This window comes from Sceloporus occidentalis, unplaced genomic scaffold (assembly GCF_023333645.1).
Source record: "Sceloporus occidentalis isolate IW3139 unplaced genomic scaffold, rSceOcc1.0.p SCAF_11, whole genome shotgun sequence".
Taxonomy (NCBI): Eukaryota; Metazoa; Chordata; class Lepidosauria; order Squamata; family Phrynosomatidae; genus Sceloporus; species Sceloporus occidentalis.
The window spans coordinates 1,314,454-1,335,075 of NW_028316991.1; the positions used below are offsets into that span (position 1 = coordinate 1,314,454).

General features: G+C 40.7%; 2 protein-coding genes and 1 non-coding gene across 3 annotated transcripts; all 3 read right to left on the reverse strand.

The window, feature by feature from the left end:
- Nucleotides 1-3,693: 3,693 nt before the first annotated feature.
- Nucleotides 3,694-14,043, reverse strand: LOC149305411 (kinesin-like protein KIF20A). Its single transcript, XM_089477497.1, has 19 exons — nucleotides 14,004-14,043; nucleotides 12,276-12,403; nucleotides 11,953-12,036; nucleotides 11,700-11,819; nucleotides 11,356-11,494; nucleotides 11,093-11,277; nucleotides 10,724-10,796; nucleotides 9,755-9,916; nucleotides 9,231-9,342; nucleotides 8,769-8,840; nucleotides 8,484-8,630; nucleotides 7,880-8,042; nucleotides 7,241-7,402; nucleotides 6,130-6,269; nucleotides 5,464-5,629; nucleotides 5,272-5,350; nucleotides 4,493-4,554; nucleotides 4,144-4,254; nucleotides 3,694-3,951 (listed from the first exon to the last, which is right to left on the reverse strand). Exons 1-19 carry the CDS (start codon nucleotides 14,041-14,043, stop codon nucleotides 3,694-3,696), a joined length of 2,403 nt encoding a protein of 800 aa, XP_089333623.1.
- A 4,158-nt stretch (nucleotides 14,044-18,201) lies between these two features.
- On the reverse strand, nucleotides 18,202-19,875 carry LOC149305412 (small ribosomal subunit protein uS10). The gene is made up of 4 exons (XM_089477392.1): nucleotides 19,767-19,875; nucleotides 19,195-19,294; nucleotides 18,735-18,808; nucleotides 18,202-18,384 (listed from the first exon to the last, which is right to left on the reverse strand). The coding sequence occupies exons 1-4, from the start codon at nucleotides 19,767-19,769 to the stop codon at nucleotides 18,202-18,204; spliced, it is 360 nt and encodes a 119-aa protein (XP_089333518.1). The 5' UTR covers nucleotides 19,770-19,875.
- Nucleotides 18,890-18,957, reverse strand: LOC149305413 (small nucleolar RNA U54). Its single transcript, XR_016271765.1, has one exon. It is a non-coding gene; the product is annotated as a small nucleolar RNA U54 (small nucleolar RNA).
- Nucleotides 19,876-20,622: the final 747 nt, after the last annotated feature.

Consider the following 20,622-nt stretch of genomic DNA (forward strand, 5'->3'; position numbering starts at 1 on the left):
GTAACCTTGCTAATATACATACAAATGGCTCTTTTCAGCTTGGACACCTCTAAAACGTGTGATAATAGATGCACAGGATCTATGGATACAGCTCTGTAAGCTCCCCATATGTCACAGTAAACCATGACAGTATGGTACAGTTAGAATGAAATATATAACGATGCATGCTATACATCAGGGAAATAACATTCTGACACTTACGGCATGTACTATATAACGCGTATGAATGGGATTCTGGCATTTAGCAACCAAACCATATATGTCACGAAGAGTCGAACATTTCGTTTGTGAACCCAGCTTGATGTAAAGGAATATGATGTACATGTCTGATGCACAGCTGGTCCTTTATGAAGCTGGTTGAGCACTAGCTGCCGGCAAGCTAGTGGTGGCCCGTTGTTGCCATCAAACACATGGCATGCTTTGTTTGTCTTGTCATTCACTTTAAAAAGCAAATCAGGCTTGAGTCTACACTGGCTCACCAAGCACCACTTGGTTGTCATTTCACAACTATCTGAGTCTACCTCAGCTTAAACGTACAATACAGCAACGACAGTGCTGGAGCGTTCCTTCTGCTTGTGTTCAAACAAATCATTCATTCTTCACAAACATAGTACCTTCTAAGATTAAGAATAAAAAATAAAGGTCATAAAAACATTCGGCCTTCAGCAATAAGCAGTTTTTACTTTTTAAACCTTGAATGATCACATTTTTATAGCCTTTATTACCCGAGAAGAAGTTGATGTAATTTACCAGTATGGAACTCAGATTCTATAAGTATATAGTGTTCAGTACATCTGGCTATGGAAAATACATAGCTAGGATTTTTTTTATATATATATATATATATATATATATATATAATGTATAAATTTGGTAAGCATGTATGAAGAGCTGTGAATATACAACAGTTATGTAGAATTAAATTCATCATACGCTGAATAAACCGTATGCTTGACTGGTCAGCTTTTTGTTTGGGTCTTGGGTTTATAGAATGGCAGAATCTTAATGTGCTCATGTGACAAACATGCCTTCTTTTGAGGACATCACAAGCAAATACCTTAAGGCAATTCAGGGTGTTTAACTGGCAGTGGTACTTGTGATTTGGGAAATCCCATCATAAACGGGATTGCAGCAGTCTTCTTGGCCAAGAACGGCAAGCATTTATACGCATCTATAGCATGTTATAACTTACCCACACAGACATGCATTATGGATATGACAACATTATAGGTACTAGCTATGTCTGCAAGCTTCTAAAGTGAGCAGTATTCGTGATACCTAGATGTGTATTTACTGAATGGAGAAGATGCACTTAACTCCACGAGATACTTACTATTAAACCCCCCCCCCTTCTCCATTCCAGCAGTGCCACTTATATTATTCACATAAAATGAATGTACATAAATGTTGTTGTAAAGCTTATGATTATCATATGGTTTTGCTCATTCTGTATCAATTGTAATAAATGTTAGAACATTATATATATAAATGACAAGATGGTTACACTTGATTTATTTGGGAAAGAAACAGTTTAAGGTTGTGGTGGTGGGGTGTGTGTGTCAATTCTGCATCGCGTAATAGATTGGGCTAAAATCGGACAAACTTCAAAGTCCTTGGTCTGAGATGCACAACTGAAGTCTAGTGGAGCCGCAGCGATACCAGTTTTTGGATATCCTAACTGGAGAACAATTTCAAACTACTTTCAGATGCATAGATTAGAAGAATAAGGTTAAGCATCAGTGATACCATCCTCCTTCATGATCCTATTAATACAGCACCTCAAGCCCTCTCACTGCCAGCAGCCACCATTAACCCATTTGTCCTATTAGCCCCTAACAATGTTTCTAGTGTTTTGTTTAGACACGTCTCTACCTCCCCACTTTACTCTTCCCTCTATCCTTACACCTATCCTAACTTCTAGAGTCAATATCTGGCATATTCTCAATTCCTAACATGCTCACAGCTCATGTATTTTAAGAAGCCTTCCCTATAGTCTACATCATAATCAAACTCTTCAAGAGTTTTTTTCTTTAAAACCCTTACTCTCCAAGCTACTAGAATGTTTAATCAACATTCACCTAAAAGGTTTCATATCCTCTCTGTTCAATGTTTTTCATCCACTACACTGAGAAAGAAGTTCAAGAGTATGAACAATCTTCATTAGAACTTTTTTTGTTGAAAAACCATTAAACAATCTTGTATGTTATTGCTAGTTAAAAGTACTTTGTTAATGGGTTTGAGATTCAATAGATCTCATTGACAGTTTCCAGTTAATGCAGGGTATTGCATTAGTTTATGCAGCAGTAACATTTGTTGTGTACGAGTGTGTGGTATGTGTGTAGAAGGGCACTAGAACTCTGCTCAGTTTCACCCTTTAATAGAAACTGAACAAAACTAGTGCATTGCACTGTCCAATTTGCATCTTTGTTGTTAAGGAAATGGACAATAGCTGCATTTATTTTTCATTGTTACAGCATCAACAGTAACATGGGTGTCAGTCCACCATCTTACCTTATTCCGCCTCCTCTCCCCACATCTAACAAGGCTCACCCCCACCCTCAGGGCCGGCCCGACAATGGAGCCAAGTGGGGCAACTGCTCCAGGCGGCACTTTTGAAGGGGCGGCACTTTGCTGCCCCAAGCCCTTTTTTTTAAAAAAAAGCGAAAGAAAGGGGCGCCGAGTGGTTTTCGCTTACCAAGCTGTCAGTACCCGGTCGGCGCCCCCCTCTCTCTCTCTCCTCTGCAGCGAGTCTCCCTGTTCGGTCTCGGTGCCGGCTTGTAATGCTGAGTGCCGGAAGATTTCCGGCGCTCAGCATTACAAGCCGGCACCGAGACCGAACAGGGAGACTCGCCGCAGGACTGCTGAAAGGTAAGTACAAGGGGGGGGGCATTTTGCCTTGGGCCGGCCCTGCATTATAGAAACGCAGTGTTTCCACCCAAAGTCATCTACATTATCCATACTACCAGGTCTCATGCTTGGTCACATTGGTTTGGATGCTTGCCTGCATTGTAAGTGCTAAAAGATCTAAATCCTCCAGCACACTGCCCCAAGAGATCTTGGCCCTCAGATTGTGGAAGAACTTTCAATTAGTCGTCTGTGACAGCCTCGCCTCATGATTATTCCTGGCAGTAGTTGGCTTCATTAGCTACAAACCATTTAACCTGATCTGCTGGAAGCAAATATCACCTTGTTAAATAGGTAGCCACACAGTTTGTGTAAAGTCCGTAGACATTCTTTATGGCCAACTACGAAAGTCAGTTGTGTTCCTTGGCAAAAAGAATTTACCTGACTGAATACTCAGGTGTAATGTACACATCTGTCATCACATGTCCCGTTACTGCGGTCACTTAACTGAAAAGCCCCATTTTGGTTCATAATTTAGCAAACTGGCAACTTTATTTGAAAGAAAATAAAGCACCTTGTCCCCCAAAAACAAAGCAGATGAAAGTTTTACGCCAAACTGAACCTGCTCATTTTTCCCGCCAGATTCAAGGGATGGGCCATCACGTGGTATAAGACAGATTTTCCATTCCAAACACCCATTGAATGCTACCACAGATTACCTGCCGATACTCAGCTGGATATGAGCTATAGACAAAAATAAGAAGATCCTTATAGCAAAACAAACTAAAATCTTTATTTAAATACATAATTACAAACATTAAAAATATACAGACAGATTTTTTTGCTTCTTTATACACGAGACAAAAGCGGTCTTTTCCTAGAAGTACCTGTAGTTTCTGGTTTTACAGTCGATTTGCTGTTTTTCTTTGGTGTGCCAGTCATGCTTCTAAGATTGGAAAACAAGCCCTTTTTAGGCTTTGGTTCACAAACATCCACCGACGACACAAGCTTACGGCTTTCATCAAGTTCTCCCTGAAGCTCTGCTACAGACGCCTCGAGCTGGATAGCACGTTCCGCGAGGTTCTGAAGACCCTTCACTTCCTGCTCCTGTAAGAAAAAGTTAAAAGCTTAGTCTCAAAACTAAAAATAACCAAATAACCCACCACTTTTTTTCCCCGCCAAGTAAGATATGGTGACCAACAAATGCCAACCCGTGCCCAGTCATGAGCCCGTTGTGCAGAACTTTGAATGATGGCGCTATACTAGTGTGAAAAGCACCCAGACATTTTTTTTGCATACCTTGATTTTTAGATGTTGCTTCAATGCTTTGATTTCTTCGTTCAACCGTGCAGTGTTTAATGCAGCATCATCTTTAATCTCTTCAACCTGACCCTTTAGATTTGATATGATCTATAAAAAAATAAAGACAGTATAATGGATAGTGAAACTTATATTTGCAATTCACCTCCCATATGAGCACTTGGTGCCAGCATTGCCCTGTACGTTATTACACTACACGCAATAATCAGCTGCAATGTGTAGTTCTAAGGCACTTTATCGGAGTATGTTTAAAGCCATGAGGCTTCACAGAATGTTTAAAGGGTTGCTAGACCATTTTATGGAACCTATAAAATAAAGCAAGGCTTACCTTGTCTTTCTCTTGACACCTTTTCATGAAGGCATCCAAAACCTGGGGCATAGTATTGGGATCTAAGAGGAAAAGACGGGTGGGAGGGAAATGATGAAAGAATCCTGGGTAGCAAGCGTATATTAAAACAAGTACAATGGTCACAGCAGAACCAGCATCATCTAACCTTTGGCTGGCCTGTTCCAGTGGAGAGGCCTACCATGTATCCTGTGGTCATTAGCAAAATACTTATGCAAATGGCGGGGATGTTCCAGTCACCTGGGATGTGTGCGAGGTCTGCAGCGTCAGGCAATGTTTAGCAGCTCATCCGTACAAACCCTCGCCCAGAGAGCTGGCAGTTGTGTTAAGCATTTACCGCCATCTAGTGGTTGTTTTTAAGTACAAAATTACAGGATTTTCTTTTTTTTTGTTGCATAATTGGGAAACACCAAACACACATTTCTTAAGTTATTGTACTCCATCTTTGGAGCCGCTATGGATGGGCATGGAGACCACGGCAAAAGCGATCCCAGTAGGATCTGGCCAGGTTGAAGGAACCAAACAGAAGATCAGAGTCTTTTACGCAATAGTATTCGGTATCAACACACACTATGCAAGCCCAGGCCATGCTTCCTCTAACCAGACAGACATCAAATGATGCGGTTATTCTAAACTTTTGGAAGGTGCTGCGTTACAAAAGGAAAAAACCCTAGTATGGGTTGCAAAAGCAGCTTAGTTGGATTACAGAAGTCTGGAATACTTATCTCTCAATATAGAAACAAGCCATTATACCAGTTTACCTTGGCTAGTTTCATCTCCATCTGAATATCTTTTTTGACCAAGTGCAATCTCTAACTCTTGTATTCTGTTATCTCGTTCCTGTTAAAGAAAAAATAAATTTAAAGGGAAATATCCCTGTGCTTGGGCAGGTAACTCAGACAGTTGCATTTAACATAATAGGAGTGCCCATATTTCAAATACCAGAGATTTACCTCAACTTTTTCCTGTTCCATCTGAAATTCTTCCAGTGGTACATAGTTCTCTTCAAGTTCCTCCAGAGCTTGCCGGTGTGCATGGTTTTTTATTGCCTTCTTGTACATATCTAACCTGTTCTCCAGTTGTTCTTCATAGCTCTCTTTTAGATCTTCAAACCGTTTGCTAAATATTTATAATATATTATTGGATGCCACCCTACTAACAGATATCCAAGTTCCATATATTAAAAACTTTCAACAGCAACTCAATATTCATCCATTCAAGCCATGGAGTACATGTATAGAAGCCAATCAGACTTCAAATCCCATCTAAAAAGAAGTCTCCCGTCCACTGCACATGTCATTTTTAGTTATTAAAGACCACAATTAGCCCTTTATATAGAGTGGACATATGCAGCAGCCAGGTGGAACTATAGGAGAATTTTGGTGCCCATTGACAGTACAATTAAGCTTGTAATTCATTCGGGTCCGGTAGGAGGTAGCAACAAGTCTACAGAACATCTGAAGAGTCTCATTCCTTGTGACTGGAAACCATTTACAGCAAACACATGCACAAGAGTAAGAAAACCCAGTTTTGTAGTAAAGCTTTTCTTTAAAGGCATCTACGGGGCTTGCATTAAGTTTTAGGCAAATGAAAGAGCATAGAAGACCATCCTACATTACCCATAAGATTCTTCAAGATCCACCATCTGCTGATACATAGCTTCACCCATCTCTTTCCTTATCTGTAATTCAATGACAAGCTTGCTTTGGCGTTCAGCGAGTAACTTTTCTTTAAGCTCTTCTATCTTTCTCAGAAGGTCCTGGGAATTCAAAGATTAATTTTCAGAACTACAGTTCCAAAATCCTGATCAATTTAGAGTTGTCACTTTTTGTAGTGAGAGAGTTCTTGGAATTTATTTTTTTTTATTTTTTTTTTTAAACAAGATTTTAAACACCAAGCCACAACACTTATTCTAGACACAATTCACATGAATGGATACAGTCTTAGGGATTAAGGACTGCTAAACAGTCATGTCAGGAACGTAATGTTGACTTGTCTGTTCCTTTCAGAGAGGGGGCTCCCTGAAGCTTGGTTGGTGTGTATATGATTATATATTATATATAATCTTATATATTTATCTACAATAACAAATCACGTACGAGTGCACACATATATGCATTTGGAAGCTCTCTGCAGACCATGGCTTTGCTCTGAGATGCAACTAAGCCAATGTCAAGTAAATCCTACTAGAACAGCTGAACTTTGTGATTAATCAGAGTCACTTTAAATGGCAGGTGTGTACGGACTTCTATTTAACATGAGTTTGAATGTGATGGGTTAATGCTTCACAGCCCCAGCTATAAGAGGGTGTGCACACTTATGCAACCAGGTTATTGTGAGCTTTTTTTGCAATTGAATTGTTCATGTTCTTTGTCTCATTCTTTACCATCACCAGAACCTGGTATTTTAACAGGGGTGTGTAGCCTTTATATACACACTAATCTAATCACGTATAAGCTGGTGATTTACGTTATTGTTAAGGTAGCAAGCACATGGATCGAAATAGTGTAGTGACCAACTGCATCTGGCAAAAAAAGGCTGCCGGTGTCGCCAGTCTCTGGCGCACTATGGGAACAATAAGTAGGTGCATCCAACTGAATTGGGGGCTGATAATTGTGTTTGTTACTCTTCATGGCTAAAGCTGTGGTTCTAGCTTTGGACAGTAACTTTGAACTTCAGACATTTACTATGAAGTGGAGTATCTTACCAATACCCATTCAGGATCCTTACCTCTGGACTCAAGATACTTATATCCATTTCTTCATCTTCATCCTCTGAAAGGAGGTCTTCAATAGACACATTGGCATCAATATCAATTATAACCTTACCATCTTTTCCCACTAGTCTTGAGTTCATGAACTCAAAGCTTTTTGGTTGAATAGTTTGAACAACCTGGGAGTAATTGAAGATAGTTCAATCAAAATATAGTAGAAATAAAAAACAAGGCTGTAGTAAGTGTATTAGAGTTTGATCTGAAGGAGAAGTTTGGAGTCAACATTGAGGGTCACAGATTATTTGACTAGTGAAAACATTCAGCTCCGAGACATTAGCCTAACCTTCACAAAATAAGGAATGCTGTAGAACCATGAGAAATGAACAACAGAAAAAAAAATTCTTGTTCAACTGAAAATACTTCGATTTCTTGAGCGTCACCAAAATAGTTCTGCAGTCACCCATTACCTACTTACAACGTGGCTAAATTCTTAAAAGCATTCTTGCATTTAGCACTACAGCGACAAGTTGGTCTGAGCATCCCACGCATCATGCAAAGAGGGCGTAACAATCAGTAACAGAAGTATGCGACAATGAGGAAGAGCTAATCAATATGCCGAGTTCTAACATAATATGGAATCTGGGATGTCCACTCACTTGTTTAGCGACTGCTGAGAATTTCATAACATGAAGCGTTTCGTCATATGTAGACGCACACTGGTTAATGTTCACAATCATACAAGCTTTTCCTTTTCCGCAAAAAAATGGCTGGAACAGACGAGTCAGTTTGCTTTCCCTGAATGGAACATAGTTGGCTTTTCTGGGAGAAAGAGGCCAATCGAATTAATGTTTCAAGGCAAAACAGGTTCACAAGATAAAATGTGTCTCCCACCTTGTGCTAGCTTTAAACATTTTAACTTAATTTAAGATTCCTTCTTTCAGATACCCCAGCATATGCCCCTTATTCCATACCCTTGGATTTTAAACCCTCCAAGCACCAAGAAGTGAAATCAAGAGAAGTTTGTTATCATGAGAAACTGAAAACGCTGGTTTTGCCATAATACCGTATAGATTAGTGACAATAGCGACCAACGCCAGTAATAAGAACAGCTAAAAGTCGTGTCATAAGTCATACAAAACTACCTTTTCCATAAAAAATTAAAAAAGCCACAGGCACCACTGTTTTAGTGTATATTGGATTATGTTCACAAAATACAAAAATAAATAAATGCCAAACCACCAGCTATTGGCCTCAACTTACTTTGGGTTCTGACTTTGCTTGAGAGCAGCGATGCACTTGCCAAGGATGAGCAGAGAATTATTGATATTGCCTGCTTCTTTCAAGCGGTCACCAACGGTTTGAGTTTTATTACACCGCTCAGAGCCAGCCAGATCGCAGAGAGAAATTCTGTACAGAGACATGTTTGACAAGGTCAGAAATACACATACATTTCGCATTGTGTCACATTAGAAATAATCTGGAGCCAAGTTACTTTATCAATTAAAAGCTATAGGTATATTAATATAGAATGTGTTAAATACTCACTCTGACGTGCCAAGTACACTAGGGTCATCTCCAGAACTTAGTTTGATAAGCCGTACAGTAAATATACTATGGCTGTTAAAAGAAAAAAAGTTATAAGATATAAAACACACAATCTCCAGGCAACGGCACACTAATAGTAACAAGACAATGACAATTAGACATGTTGAATCCATATAACCAACAGAGCGGCTTTAGCTCTTCAACAAAATGTCTGGACAAACATACTGTTAGACATGTATAGTTACTGGGGGGGGGGGGGGCGCACAAACTACACAAGTTCCTGGGAATGTCTTCAGTTTCTTTTTTGTTTGTCTAAATGTTATCTACAGGCACAGACCAAGTCTGATTAACGCACTACGAGACAAGTCCATGGCATGTTCCTGAAGAATGAAAACCTGAATAAAGCCCTATGGAGTTTTAATACACTTCCGGCAATGCCCTTCTTCCAAAATAAAGCCATACCTACGACTGGACTGTTGGTTCATACGAGTAGATGCCAGACTTCTGTTTTTGTTGCCAGCTTGCAGTATTTTGCATGCTTCTTCTGTACAAGTGATATTAAACCACCTCAAATCTACAGCAGAGAATGAAAAAGAAAACGTGCACTTTATGGAATTATGGAAGTCTTCATGACTACATATAGCTGGCCAGCTCTTAGTGTGTCAAGGATTATCTGCTAATCTTTCTATATAAAATGTCATGCAACAATCTCCAGGAAGACTCAGAATCAGTAGAATACTGATGTAGAGGAAAGTTGTGTCCATGTTTATCGTTTAACACCAGCCTTGAGTTTGGCAACATATCTATGCTCTATTCTATTAGCCCTTGGTTTTCCAGAAGGTTGGACTATTGCAAGGTATCCAAGCACACAGAGTTTGGTTTAAGTTAGCAAGTCATTGATAAAATTCTATAGACTTTGGCAAGCAAGGGTCGGGATTGTTTTCTTATTAGAAGACAGACATCATCAATGCAAGTTCTCAAAATACCTTTCACGTAGGAGGTTCCAGACTGGTCATCACAGATTTTTAAAGCTGGTCGCTTTTGATTTTTTGAAGAGGGAAACTGGTCCAACAAGTCATAAACATACTCATTGTATATCTCAAAGAATGACACCCAAGTGGAGAACTGATAAAGGTGTTGGTCATCCCCTAAATACACAAGAGTCATTAGACGCAGTCCATGTACAGGCATTCGAGTCAGTATGTAGGCATACAAGGCAGATACACATGGGCTCATTGCGAAGAGCAGACATTGCAGATGGCACACTACTTCAACATGAGAGTCCCAGTTTTGTACACGTTAGATACAAGTTTAACTTTTTTGGGAGGAATTAACTAGTCTAGCTAAACTGGGAAGACAATTCATAAACACACTTTAGTCCAACCATCGCAGAGGTAGAGGAATTAACCATTGCATGTCACTCCTAGAGTGTCCCAGTCAGTCACAAAAAGTTAAGGCTATAAGATTCACTGGCAGCAAAGTAGTACTTGCACCAGCTATGCATTATCTCCCTTTTAGCATGCTTTATAAGGAGATTACTATTGGCATTTATGATATGCATTACTCACATTGCACATATAGTAAGTGCATTCTTAAGCTGGTTTAAAACTCAATACAGTCTTAAATACAGTCTTAGGAAACAGTGTTATGGCAGATAAGAGCCAAATTGCTCATCTGATCTGCCCATTTTCCAGCCTTAAAGGCTCAGACCTTTATCATGCAAGACTACCTTGGTAAGCAATATAGCCTTGAAAGAAATAGATTGGACTCAAACTTTGGGTACTTCGACGTAGTGGCAGACTTGGCAATATTATTATTATTATCATCCTTTATATTATGGCCATATAGTGACAGAAATCCAATATTTATGCCTTAGACAGGAGTTTTATTTTAATGGTATATGCTGAATTTATTGCACCCTGGGAATCTAAATGCGTGGACAGAGCATGCGTTACCCAAGTCTGATGGTACTTCAGTAGGCACACTTTGCTTCAGGTTACTGGAGCTTAAAGAAGTCTTCATCCCATCCTATATAAGAAAAAGGTATTTATAAATCTCTCTCGATCAAGGCATACAGCCAAGTTAGCATTGTTGCACGTGTATAGTTACACACGGTTCATAATAAATGCTTCAATCACACTGCCTGCCAGAAGGTCATCCTCGAGGAGCCATCCAGAGAATTACTGCTTGGACCAATTCAGTAGACAGGTATATTGTCCTTGTGAGTGTCAAACTATTTACAATGATCAAAAGGTTCCTTTATGCATATTAATGAAGACATATGCTTATTTTGAAAGAACTGATTAACTGGAACAAATACTAACCTCCTTCAGTGAAGAAAGAAGCAACATTTTCATGGCTTCTTCTTGCTTGACCTGTGTAGGATCCAGTTTCATAACATCATTGCCAAGATAAGGCTTCAAATTCATTTTTGGGTATTGCCTTCCCTGTACATAGCTAAAGATGACATCCAGAGACCGTGGAAGTATGCCCCCATCTTTTGGGGTACCTATCAGGAGACAATGGCAAGCTCAGTAAGTGTCCTCAAGCTAGGAGCGGCAAGGAAGAAGCGAGAAGACCTTCATACCTTGAATGGTAAATGTTTTCCCAGCATTGGTTACTCCATACGTGAACACGAGACCGTTCTGGCCAGTAACAAAGGAATCGACTAAATCTTTCATTGTGCCTTCGAAGAACTCAGCTTGGGATGTATCAGGGCCAAAAATCTGCATTAAGTAAAAAAGGCACATGAAAAAAGGCCCAAACTGAACAGAAAACCCTAAAGTTCTTAAGAACTTCTAGGACCAAAGAGTTTCTGAAATTGTGACTCAACTTGGTAGGGAAGAAGAGTAACTTGCTGAACTTTAAATCTGCTGAGCGGGAAGCATGATATACAGGATAATGCACACATTTTTGGCCCAGTTTACTGACCCGACTAAAAGTAAATTTGTGTACAGATTGGCCGATGCCCCTTTCACAGTTTTTCATAGCAGATGAATCTCTAGGAGCCTGGAGAGACACCACCTCTGAGCTTTCAGTAGTCACGCAATCCTAGGGATAAGAAGCAAGCAAGCATGTTAAACGAGTTACATTTTTAACCCATTAGATGCCACATTCTGTTCTAATTATCCAATAAGATTGATTTTAGAAAAGTCTACAAATAGAGAAATCAATATAAACTGACCTGGGATTCATCGCTAGCAAGCTCCGTTTTAGAAAAGGGTCGCACTCTCAAATATACTTTCAATGGATGGGTCACCGGGTCATTCTCAAGGAGAGAAAAAAAAATGCAAGTTACAGAATAAGGAAAAATATATGTAAACAAAAAAAAAAAAAAAAAAAGCCATCAAAGAATCAAAGCTTCTTCCCAGCTTAACCCCAAACTGCTCAGTGGATTACAGTTACACAACCACCCCAACACAAGATAGAGGGGTAGTAACAGGCCATACAGACACACTGGTCATTAACAGGTCCAAATGATGAAACGTTTGTGATTGCGACCCTTACCGACACCAAGGAGGAAGAATCAATGCTCTCACTTATGGTACCGCAAGCTGAAGGATCCAGGACAGAGCTCAGCTCCGGATGGTAGATTGAACTTTCATCTTTAGAATCCATGTTGGTGCTAAAGAAACCTAATAAAAGACAGATAAGAACACATTTACAGTCACAGAAGTACATTACTGAAGTCTGTCACACTACATGCACCACATATTGACGGTTTGACATCAAGGTCATCATTAGTTTCAGACTAATTGTAGGTGTTCCAGGTTTGTTCTCGTCACCCAACTCCTTATCATACCGCCCGTGATGAACTATAGACTAATGAAAGATTGAGGAACGGACTTCATTAGCATTGCCATAAAGCGTCAGCTCAGTGTGGGGATTGTGCAGGGAGCATCACCAGAACAACAACAACAACAAGCCTGCAGCAGAGGAAGTTTATAGGAACACATTACTGGAATTAATATATTGGCCCAGCAGGCACGCTTGCCATTGGGGGCAGATTTATCCAGACACACCAAGCAGTCACTGAGATCATCAGCATCAACTACTGACCGCTTCCTGCATCAGCTTCCTAAATCATACATGTCAGCAGTGAAATTATTATTTGTAGTTTTATATAGCGCCATCAGGTTCCATGGCACTGTACAAAGGGTATTCAGGATATAACAAGTAGTTTATAACATAGGATGACAGAGAGACAGGTGATGAGGAGGGCCCTGCACATAGGAGCTTACAATCTAGATGAGATGATTGAGCAGTAGTTGGGTGCCGATTACTGACAAGCTGAGCCACGCAGCGGTCACGCAGAGCCGTATAACCCAACTCCCCCCCCCCGGCAGCAAAACACACGGAGCGAATTCAGGACTAATTAACCTCATAGGAGAGAAAAGGCGATGCGGAGCAGCGGCACAAACGCCCTGGGTAGACGAATCGCCCCCCGCGTAGTATTATATAACGTCACACCACTTACACACACGATACCTCGCTATGTGACCGGCGGCGCTAACCTAATACTAACCCGGTGCAACAAATAGCCCGGAAACCCACCGATATCTCAACGCAAACTACCGATCAGCTGGCCTTATTCATACAACCCGCGATCCAGGTGCTTCTTCTGCCCGCAATCTTATTGGCTCTGCGGAAAAGCCTGCAGATATGATTGGTAAATAGGCTTCTTTGCGGCACGCCCACCACACATAGAGGATTTGGATTGGCTAATGTGCGATCGCATCTTCGGAAGACTTTCAGCGTGTGCTAAAAAGGCGATTTATATTATGATGTATTGATTTATGTAGCGCCGTAATACTCCGCAGCGCTGTACAGTGGGGACCCTCAGATTTCTTCATACTTTTTTAAATGAAACTTTTGTGTACCCCGTTCAGGCAAATCTATCTCTGCTTATTACACACATGATGCTAAAATCACAGACTAGATCACTCTGCCATGCATGTGGCCATGTACAAAACGTAACCCTCTCTCTTCCTATATAATGACAGGCTTCTCGGTTGCTTGTAGGTTACTATTTGGGACATTTTGGGTTCTGGATGCCAGGATCTAAAATACACCCAGAGTAAATAAATTGATCTAAAATGGTGCAAATTCCAACTGTTTAATTTATGATCAACCTATAACAACCGATAGAGCATTATTATTATTCATTGTTTTATATAGCGCCATCATATTCCAGAGCGCTGTACAACGGGGACATTTCTACTTAAAGCTTCTCACCAAAGTGGTGACGATAAAGCATATAAACGATTGGGCTCATCATTCCGTGTATAATTCACGCTTAAGCTGATGTAAGCTGAGTGCCTTATTGCAACACCGCCACAGCAAGTGCAAGGAAACACAGGTGTTTGGGTCTTTATGACACTTTTATCGAACTGCCATTCTGATTCCCTCTAGATAAAGCCAGTATCTGTGTATCTACTTTTCGAAATTAACTAAATGCAATTTAAAATGATACGATAGTTGGTTGAATATTACAAGGAAAAACTCAGACCAGGAGCGCTCCACCCAAGCGATCAGCGACTGAAGTCTCACTAGTACCCTGCGCCTGCATACCGTCATCCGCTCTGAAAATCTTTAGTAAATCATTATCCTCCAACTATTCAGTCTATTCATTAAAGTGAGTTCAGCTCTACGGCTTTATGCATTACGAAGGGCCAACCCAAGCGATCTTCTGCTGTAGAAAGTTTAGTCAGCTGTGGAGGATCATGAAATCTCCAAAAATCCCTCATCCATTGAATTAACCCCTTCGAGACAAAGGCTGATTTTACTTTTTGTACCCTTTGTGACAATGGCCTTTTTAACATTTCTGCGCTGCTTGTGTTTAGCTGTAATTTTCTTCTTTCCCGTTTACTGAACCCACACACATTAGATATTGTTTTTTTCAGGACAAGAAGGGCTTTCTTTAGATGACATTGTTTTGATTGTATCATATTATTTACTATTAAAAAAATTATAAAATATGGTGAAAAATTTAGAAAAAAATGACTGTTTCTAACTTTTAGTTGAAAAATCTTTTACTTATCTATAAAAGGTAATGAAAAAACCTGCTAAATAGATTCTACTATTTGTCCTGAGTTTAGAAATACCCAATGTTTTTATGTTTTTTTGCTTTTTTCTACCCATTATGGGGCAATAAGTACAGGTAGCGTTTTGCTATTTCAAAGCCATTTTTTCCAAATCTGGTAATTCTTCCCCCCATGTGCCATTTCGGGTATCTTTGAACCCGGCCAATGCAATTTACCCCATCAAGTCATATATTTTGGAAAACTAGACACCCCAGGGTATTCCAAATGCTAGTATTTTAACTCTTTCCATGCACCATATCTACCACCAGTCTTTGTCAAACTTTATGGTAGTCATTTTTTTGCATTTGTTTTGTCATACACATTTTACTTCAGGTATGAATTAAAATGTTCTAGTTTATGTCACTATCACAAAACACCCCAATATGTGTTCAGCAACATCTCCTGAGCGCAGCGATACCCCACATGAATGATTTTGCCTGGCTGTTTGGGGGCAAAAGGGCCACATTTGGGGCATGCGCATTTTTCAATGTTGAACTTTGGCATTTGGGGATCCACTGCCCATGCCCTATTTGGTACATCTTTGAGCCGGGCCATTTCAGTATGCCCAACAAAACCATATATTTTTCAAAACTAGACACCACAGGGTATTTTAAATGCTGGTATTTTAACTCTTTGCATGCACATATTTTACCACCAGCATTTTTTCAAAGTTTGCAGTAATATTTTTGTGTGTGTATTTTTCCCACACACACCTACTTTATGTATGAATTTACAGCTCCTGGTATATGCCGCTGTCACACGACACCCCATAATGTGTTCAGCAACATCTCCTGAGTGCAGTGATACCCCACATGCATGGGTGTGTCATTTTTTGGGGGAACTAAAAGGCCACATTTGGTACGTGTGCATTTTTCTAATTGGAAATTAGATGTGTGGCCATCCTTCCCCCCGTGTTAATTGGGACGTTGTTGAACCTGGCCCATTCAATTTACCCCATCAAATCATACATTTTTTAAAAGTAGACACCCCACGGGCATTTAATATGCCAGTATTTTAACTCTTTCCATGCGAGAATTGTTTTAAGCTAATATGCTAATTTTAGGACTTGCTCACAAAAATATATTTTTTATATATATATATATTTTTTTTATTATTTTTAAAAAAAAAAAAATTAACATTTTTTTTCAACTTGGAGGTTCCCCTGATAGTGACATCAGTGGGAAATGATTTTTACATTTTACTGTTTTTTTACTATTTTTTTCTAATTATTATTAATTTTATTTTATTTTTTAATTTATTTTTACTAATCACACTGTGATTAGAAAGCTGGGCTCCATTGACTTGCATGGTGAATGCAGTACCTGTATTCAACCTGCAAGTGGAGCCAAAGTTCTCTAGATGGTCTGGACCATCTAGCGAACTTTTAAAATTTGTGGTTCCTGTTACAGGACGGCGGCCATCTTCCTTGATGGCGAAGATTGCCGGCAGCTGCGGCTGTGACCGCTCTCCGGAGCGGTCACAGCCCATCAAAAGGTTAGTGTTTGGTGTCGCTGGATGCCTCCTGATCGAGGCATTCCAGCGACACCATTTAAGTTTAGGAGGCGATCGTCGATCGCCTCCTAAACGCTTTTAAAACGGGCGTCATACAAAGTATGGCGGATGTTGACGCCCCGTGGAGGGGCCAGAGATGGCCCCTTCGTGCCGATCGCGGCGTTGCTGAATGCCTCGAGGTCGAGGCATTCAGCAACGCTTTTTGGGTGCAGAAAGCGATAGTAGATCGCTTTCTGCACCCGTTTAAAGACGTGCCGGTCCTGGCACGTCAATTGTCGTAAAGCACATGCTTTTCCGTGCCGTGCCAGGACCGGCAATTGTCATTAAGGGGTTAAACAGCAGCTCAAACCTTGCTGGAGAAACCTGCCCGTGATGATCCTCCATAATGAAGTGAGGGAGCTAAAACCACAACTCATAATGAATAAACCCCCAAATATTGGAAATTGTTTCCTATTTCCAGCCCCCAGTTTGCATCAGGAGGTGCACAGACTGATTCAGGACCAGGCTTTTTTTTTTTTTTTAACCATGTTTGTGCTGAAAGACCAGCGATGTTTTTGCTGCCTTTCTTCAGCTGTAATTTCTCTCCCTCAGTTAGTGCAAAGACAAATCATATATTGTTTTTTTCAGCACAAGTAGGATGTTCACTTGAAACCATATCAAGCTGGGTAGTACATTGTTTTGTATATATAAATTGTACGCACATCGAACCAATGGGAAAAAAAATATCCTAAATATATTTGTTAAGTTGTCATGATTCGGAAACCACCCTATACGGCCAGGATTTTTTTTTTTAGCCCTACCTGACCCTAGACTAAACCCTACCTAATCAATTCCCCACTAACCACCCCCACAACCTATTTTTTACGAGAGGAAAAAAAAAAAAACCACCAAATACTGTTGATCAGAACACTGATTAGCAGTGAAAAATATATATCAAAATATTTGTTTTAAGAAAAATCGCTCTGGACACACCTCTGGAACATTTTCTGTCTCTCCCACTCACAGGAGTAGGGAGACTAACATACAGATACAATGTTTACATTGTATCCATCAGTTGTCAAACACACATGATTAGCTTTTAAAGCGATCACATGCACAGGAAGGACTGGCTGCCTCACGTTCCCTGCCTGCAGCGCAACGTAGATCACACGTCAGCGATGACGTACCTGGTACGTCATGGAACCACTTGTACCATGTCCACATTAAGTACCAAGTTCAACAATTGGGGCACAAGATATGACAGCTACCCACTGATTCTACTATCCCACTCCTGTCTTAAATTATCCTTTGTGACAGTTCTGTTTAAGCCCACACAAACAAGGCAGCGCTGTTACAGCTTCCATCATGGTCCCAGCAAAGAATGGTTATTTCATAGTTTAATACACATTTACTGAACCAAAAAGAGCCCCATCACTTTAGACTAATGACCCCTACATAGTCTTCCACCCCACTTTCAGTTCTCAGACACCCTCAGCCATCTGACAGGGAGTATATGGTATGTATGCAGTAGGAAGCAGGTTTTCAGATGAACGGGTCCATGCGTGCAACAGATGGGGAAGCAAAGGCATAACAGCATGGTGCATTTATTTTACAGAAGTGGCCCATGGTAGATATCACAGGTGCTGTTAGATTAGGTTTTTAGGTTAAATCATGTACACTAAAGTCTTATATTAGACATTCCATGTACACCCTAGCCAAATGGTCAACTAGCATTGTCTATTTAACCGGTACAAAAATACCCTTTTCATGTCAGTTTTGCTGATCAGATATTTGACAGTAAGATAAACAACCAGAACTAAATGTTTTTACTGGCTTTTATTTAACAGAAGTTTCAGCATTTATGCGTCAGCAATGGTTACTTCAACTTCTACACCAGGCTCGATACTGATGGAAGTGATCTGCTTGACAATCTCAGATGGGCTGTGCAGGTCAATTAGACGCTTGTGAATACGCATCTGGAAGCGATCCCATGTCTTTGAACCCTCACCACAGGGTGTTTTTCTTGTAGTGATGCGCAGAGTCTGAAAATATAAAGTAAAATGTGAAATGTTGCCGTTTCTCCCCCTGCGTCCCTTTGGTGACCCCCATAATTTAGCAGAATGTAAAGTGTCCTTCACTGAGATTTGTCGTCTGCTGGGAGTACATTAAAGCAGACAGCTGCTTTTAGCATATCTGCAAACCACAGATCTGTTCCCTTGTCTTATTTATTTAGCACCAACAACTTATGCAGCGCTTCTTACAGTACATGCATTCAAAGAAACTAAGACAAGCTGATACATCACAGAGGTCCTTGCTTGCAATCCCTTATAGCTTTAAAGCCGCAAACAAATTATGACTAGCATTCAGTAGCCAATGTAGTTTGCTCCATTACCTTGGTGGGCATACGCACGGGTCCCTTGACCTTCAGATTCTTCTCCTTGGCCCCACGAATCAAGTCAGCACACACTATAAAAAAAAGCACATTTAATTAAACATATGCCAATACCAGCATTAAAATACTGACACTACACTGAATGCGAGTATTTAAGTCGGCTCAGAATAGCGTATAAAACAATCACTGTTTAATCATTAAAAAAAATGTATCCTCATTGCCAACTTAGACAAGAACATTCCCCAACACCAGATTGTATAAAGGCTACAAAGTGCGCCGCCTGCCATCAGCCTCTAATATACAAGTGGAAGGCTGTAATCCCAGGAAAAAGTTTCGTTTCACGCTGCATGGGGAAAACCCCTGTATTTACTCCAACTGACCAAACAGTATTTACAATCGGCAGCCTGGCAAGGCTTTATGCAATAGCTGCCAACTGCCGAAGTTAGTCCCCGAGACTTACCCTTCTCTAAGGATTTCACATTACGGCTGGTCAGTGTGATCCGGATACGATGAATGGCGACCTCCTGTTCCACAGGGGCTTTGCCTGTATCTTTAAATGCCTATAAAAGAAGCAGCAGGGACAGGGTTGAGATGAGAGAAGTCAGAATGTGCACAGAGACTCGAGGCCAACACGGAATTAAGGTCTAGAATATACAATATATATACACATACACATATATATGCATAGGGGGGGTGGGGGGGGGGAAGCAGCGAATTGGCACACTGGGTGACAGGGCCCATTATTTTACGGAGTGCTGCAGTTTTACGTCGGCTGAGCACGAAGCCTTCATACAAAAAGCCGACATGCGAGAGGAGGTCTTACCGCTCGAAGCTACCGGAAGCTTTACAGCTGGCGGAAAATAAAGATATTAAAATCAACGGATAGCGCTTAAGGCCAAACTAAGAAGCACGCGTTCCATTTCCGGAGATGCTGGATATGAGCGACAGGCCGCGGGTAAATAAGATTGGCAGCCCATGTGGCCCACTCGCGACACCGGAGCTGATTTTATCGACGTTATACGGCTCACTCACCATAGCTGATCACCTCCCTGACCGACTTATTCGTCCGACGGAGCAGTGCAGGGGCTTTGCCGAGCGAACAGCGGTGAGTCAGGCAAAGGCGCACAGCGATGAGTTTCGGCCTCGTTGGCAAAACTCAAAGAGGAAGGTCTCTCGCGTTTCACCGACTTTTATACAGGAGAGGCCGCCCACAGGAAACGCGTCACTAGTGCGCGTAATGGGAAAGCTATTGGCGGCCATCTTTATTGAGGTAATGTTTTGGTTTACAGCCGAATATATTCCTAGGTTGTGGAAACAGACTTGTCAATGCATCCCAGTGAACATGAGGGACATGTATAGGCGCGCAGAACAGAGCCAACCAGCTGTAAATTGCAGATCCATATGGCAATGAAGTAATGTAAATAATGGCATAATTACAAACGGCTTACATAAATGCATGCAGTACCAGAGAAGAACACTAGAGGGCAAACAGATTTCACGGATCACCCATCACCAAATTTGTCCTCAAGTGCCACGAACAAGATGCATAAAGATCAGTTTTCGTGGAAAGTGGGGTTTTCAAAAGGAGAAATTCTATTAGGTGTTATGGTGATCGTGATATTACATGAGAATAGCTTTTTAAACAGACACCCCACTCATCATATGCGCTTTCATGCCTATGATAACAGTGTGGTCCCTTTAAATTTCCGTGGTACCCCCATGAAGATGCATGAAGAGATTCCTATAGAATCCTCCCATATGCACTTGCCCCTCCCCCACCCCTAAATCTGTTTATCACTAAATCATTCTGAATAAACACTGTAGAGTGTTTTCTCATGAAAATCCAGCTTCTAAATATTTGGACACGTTCATCGATTATGTGTTAATT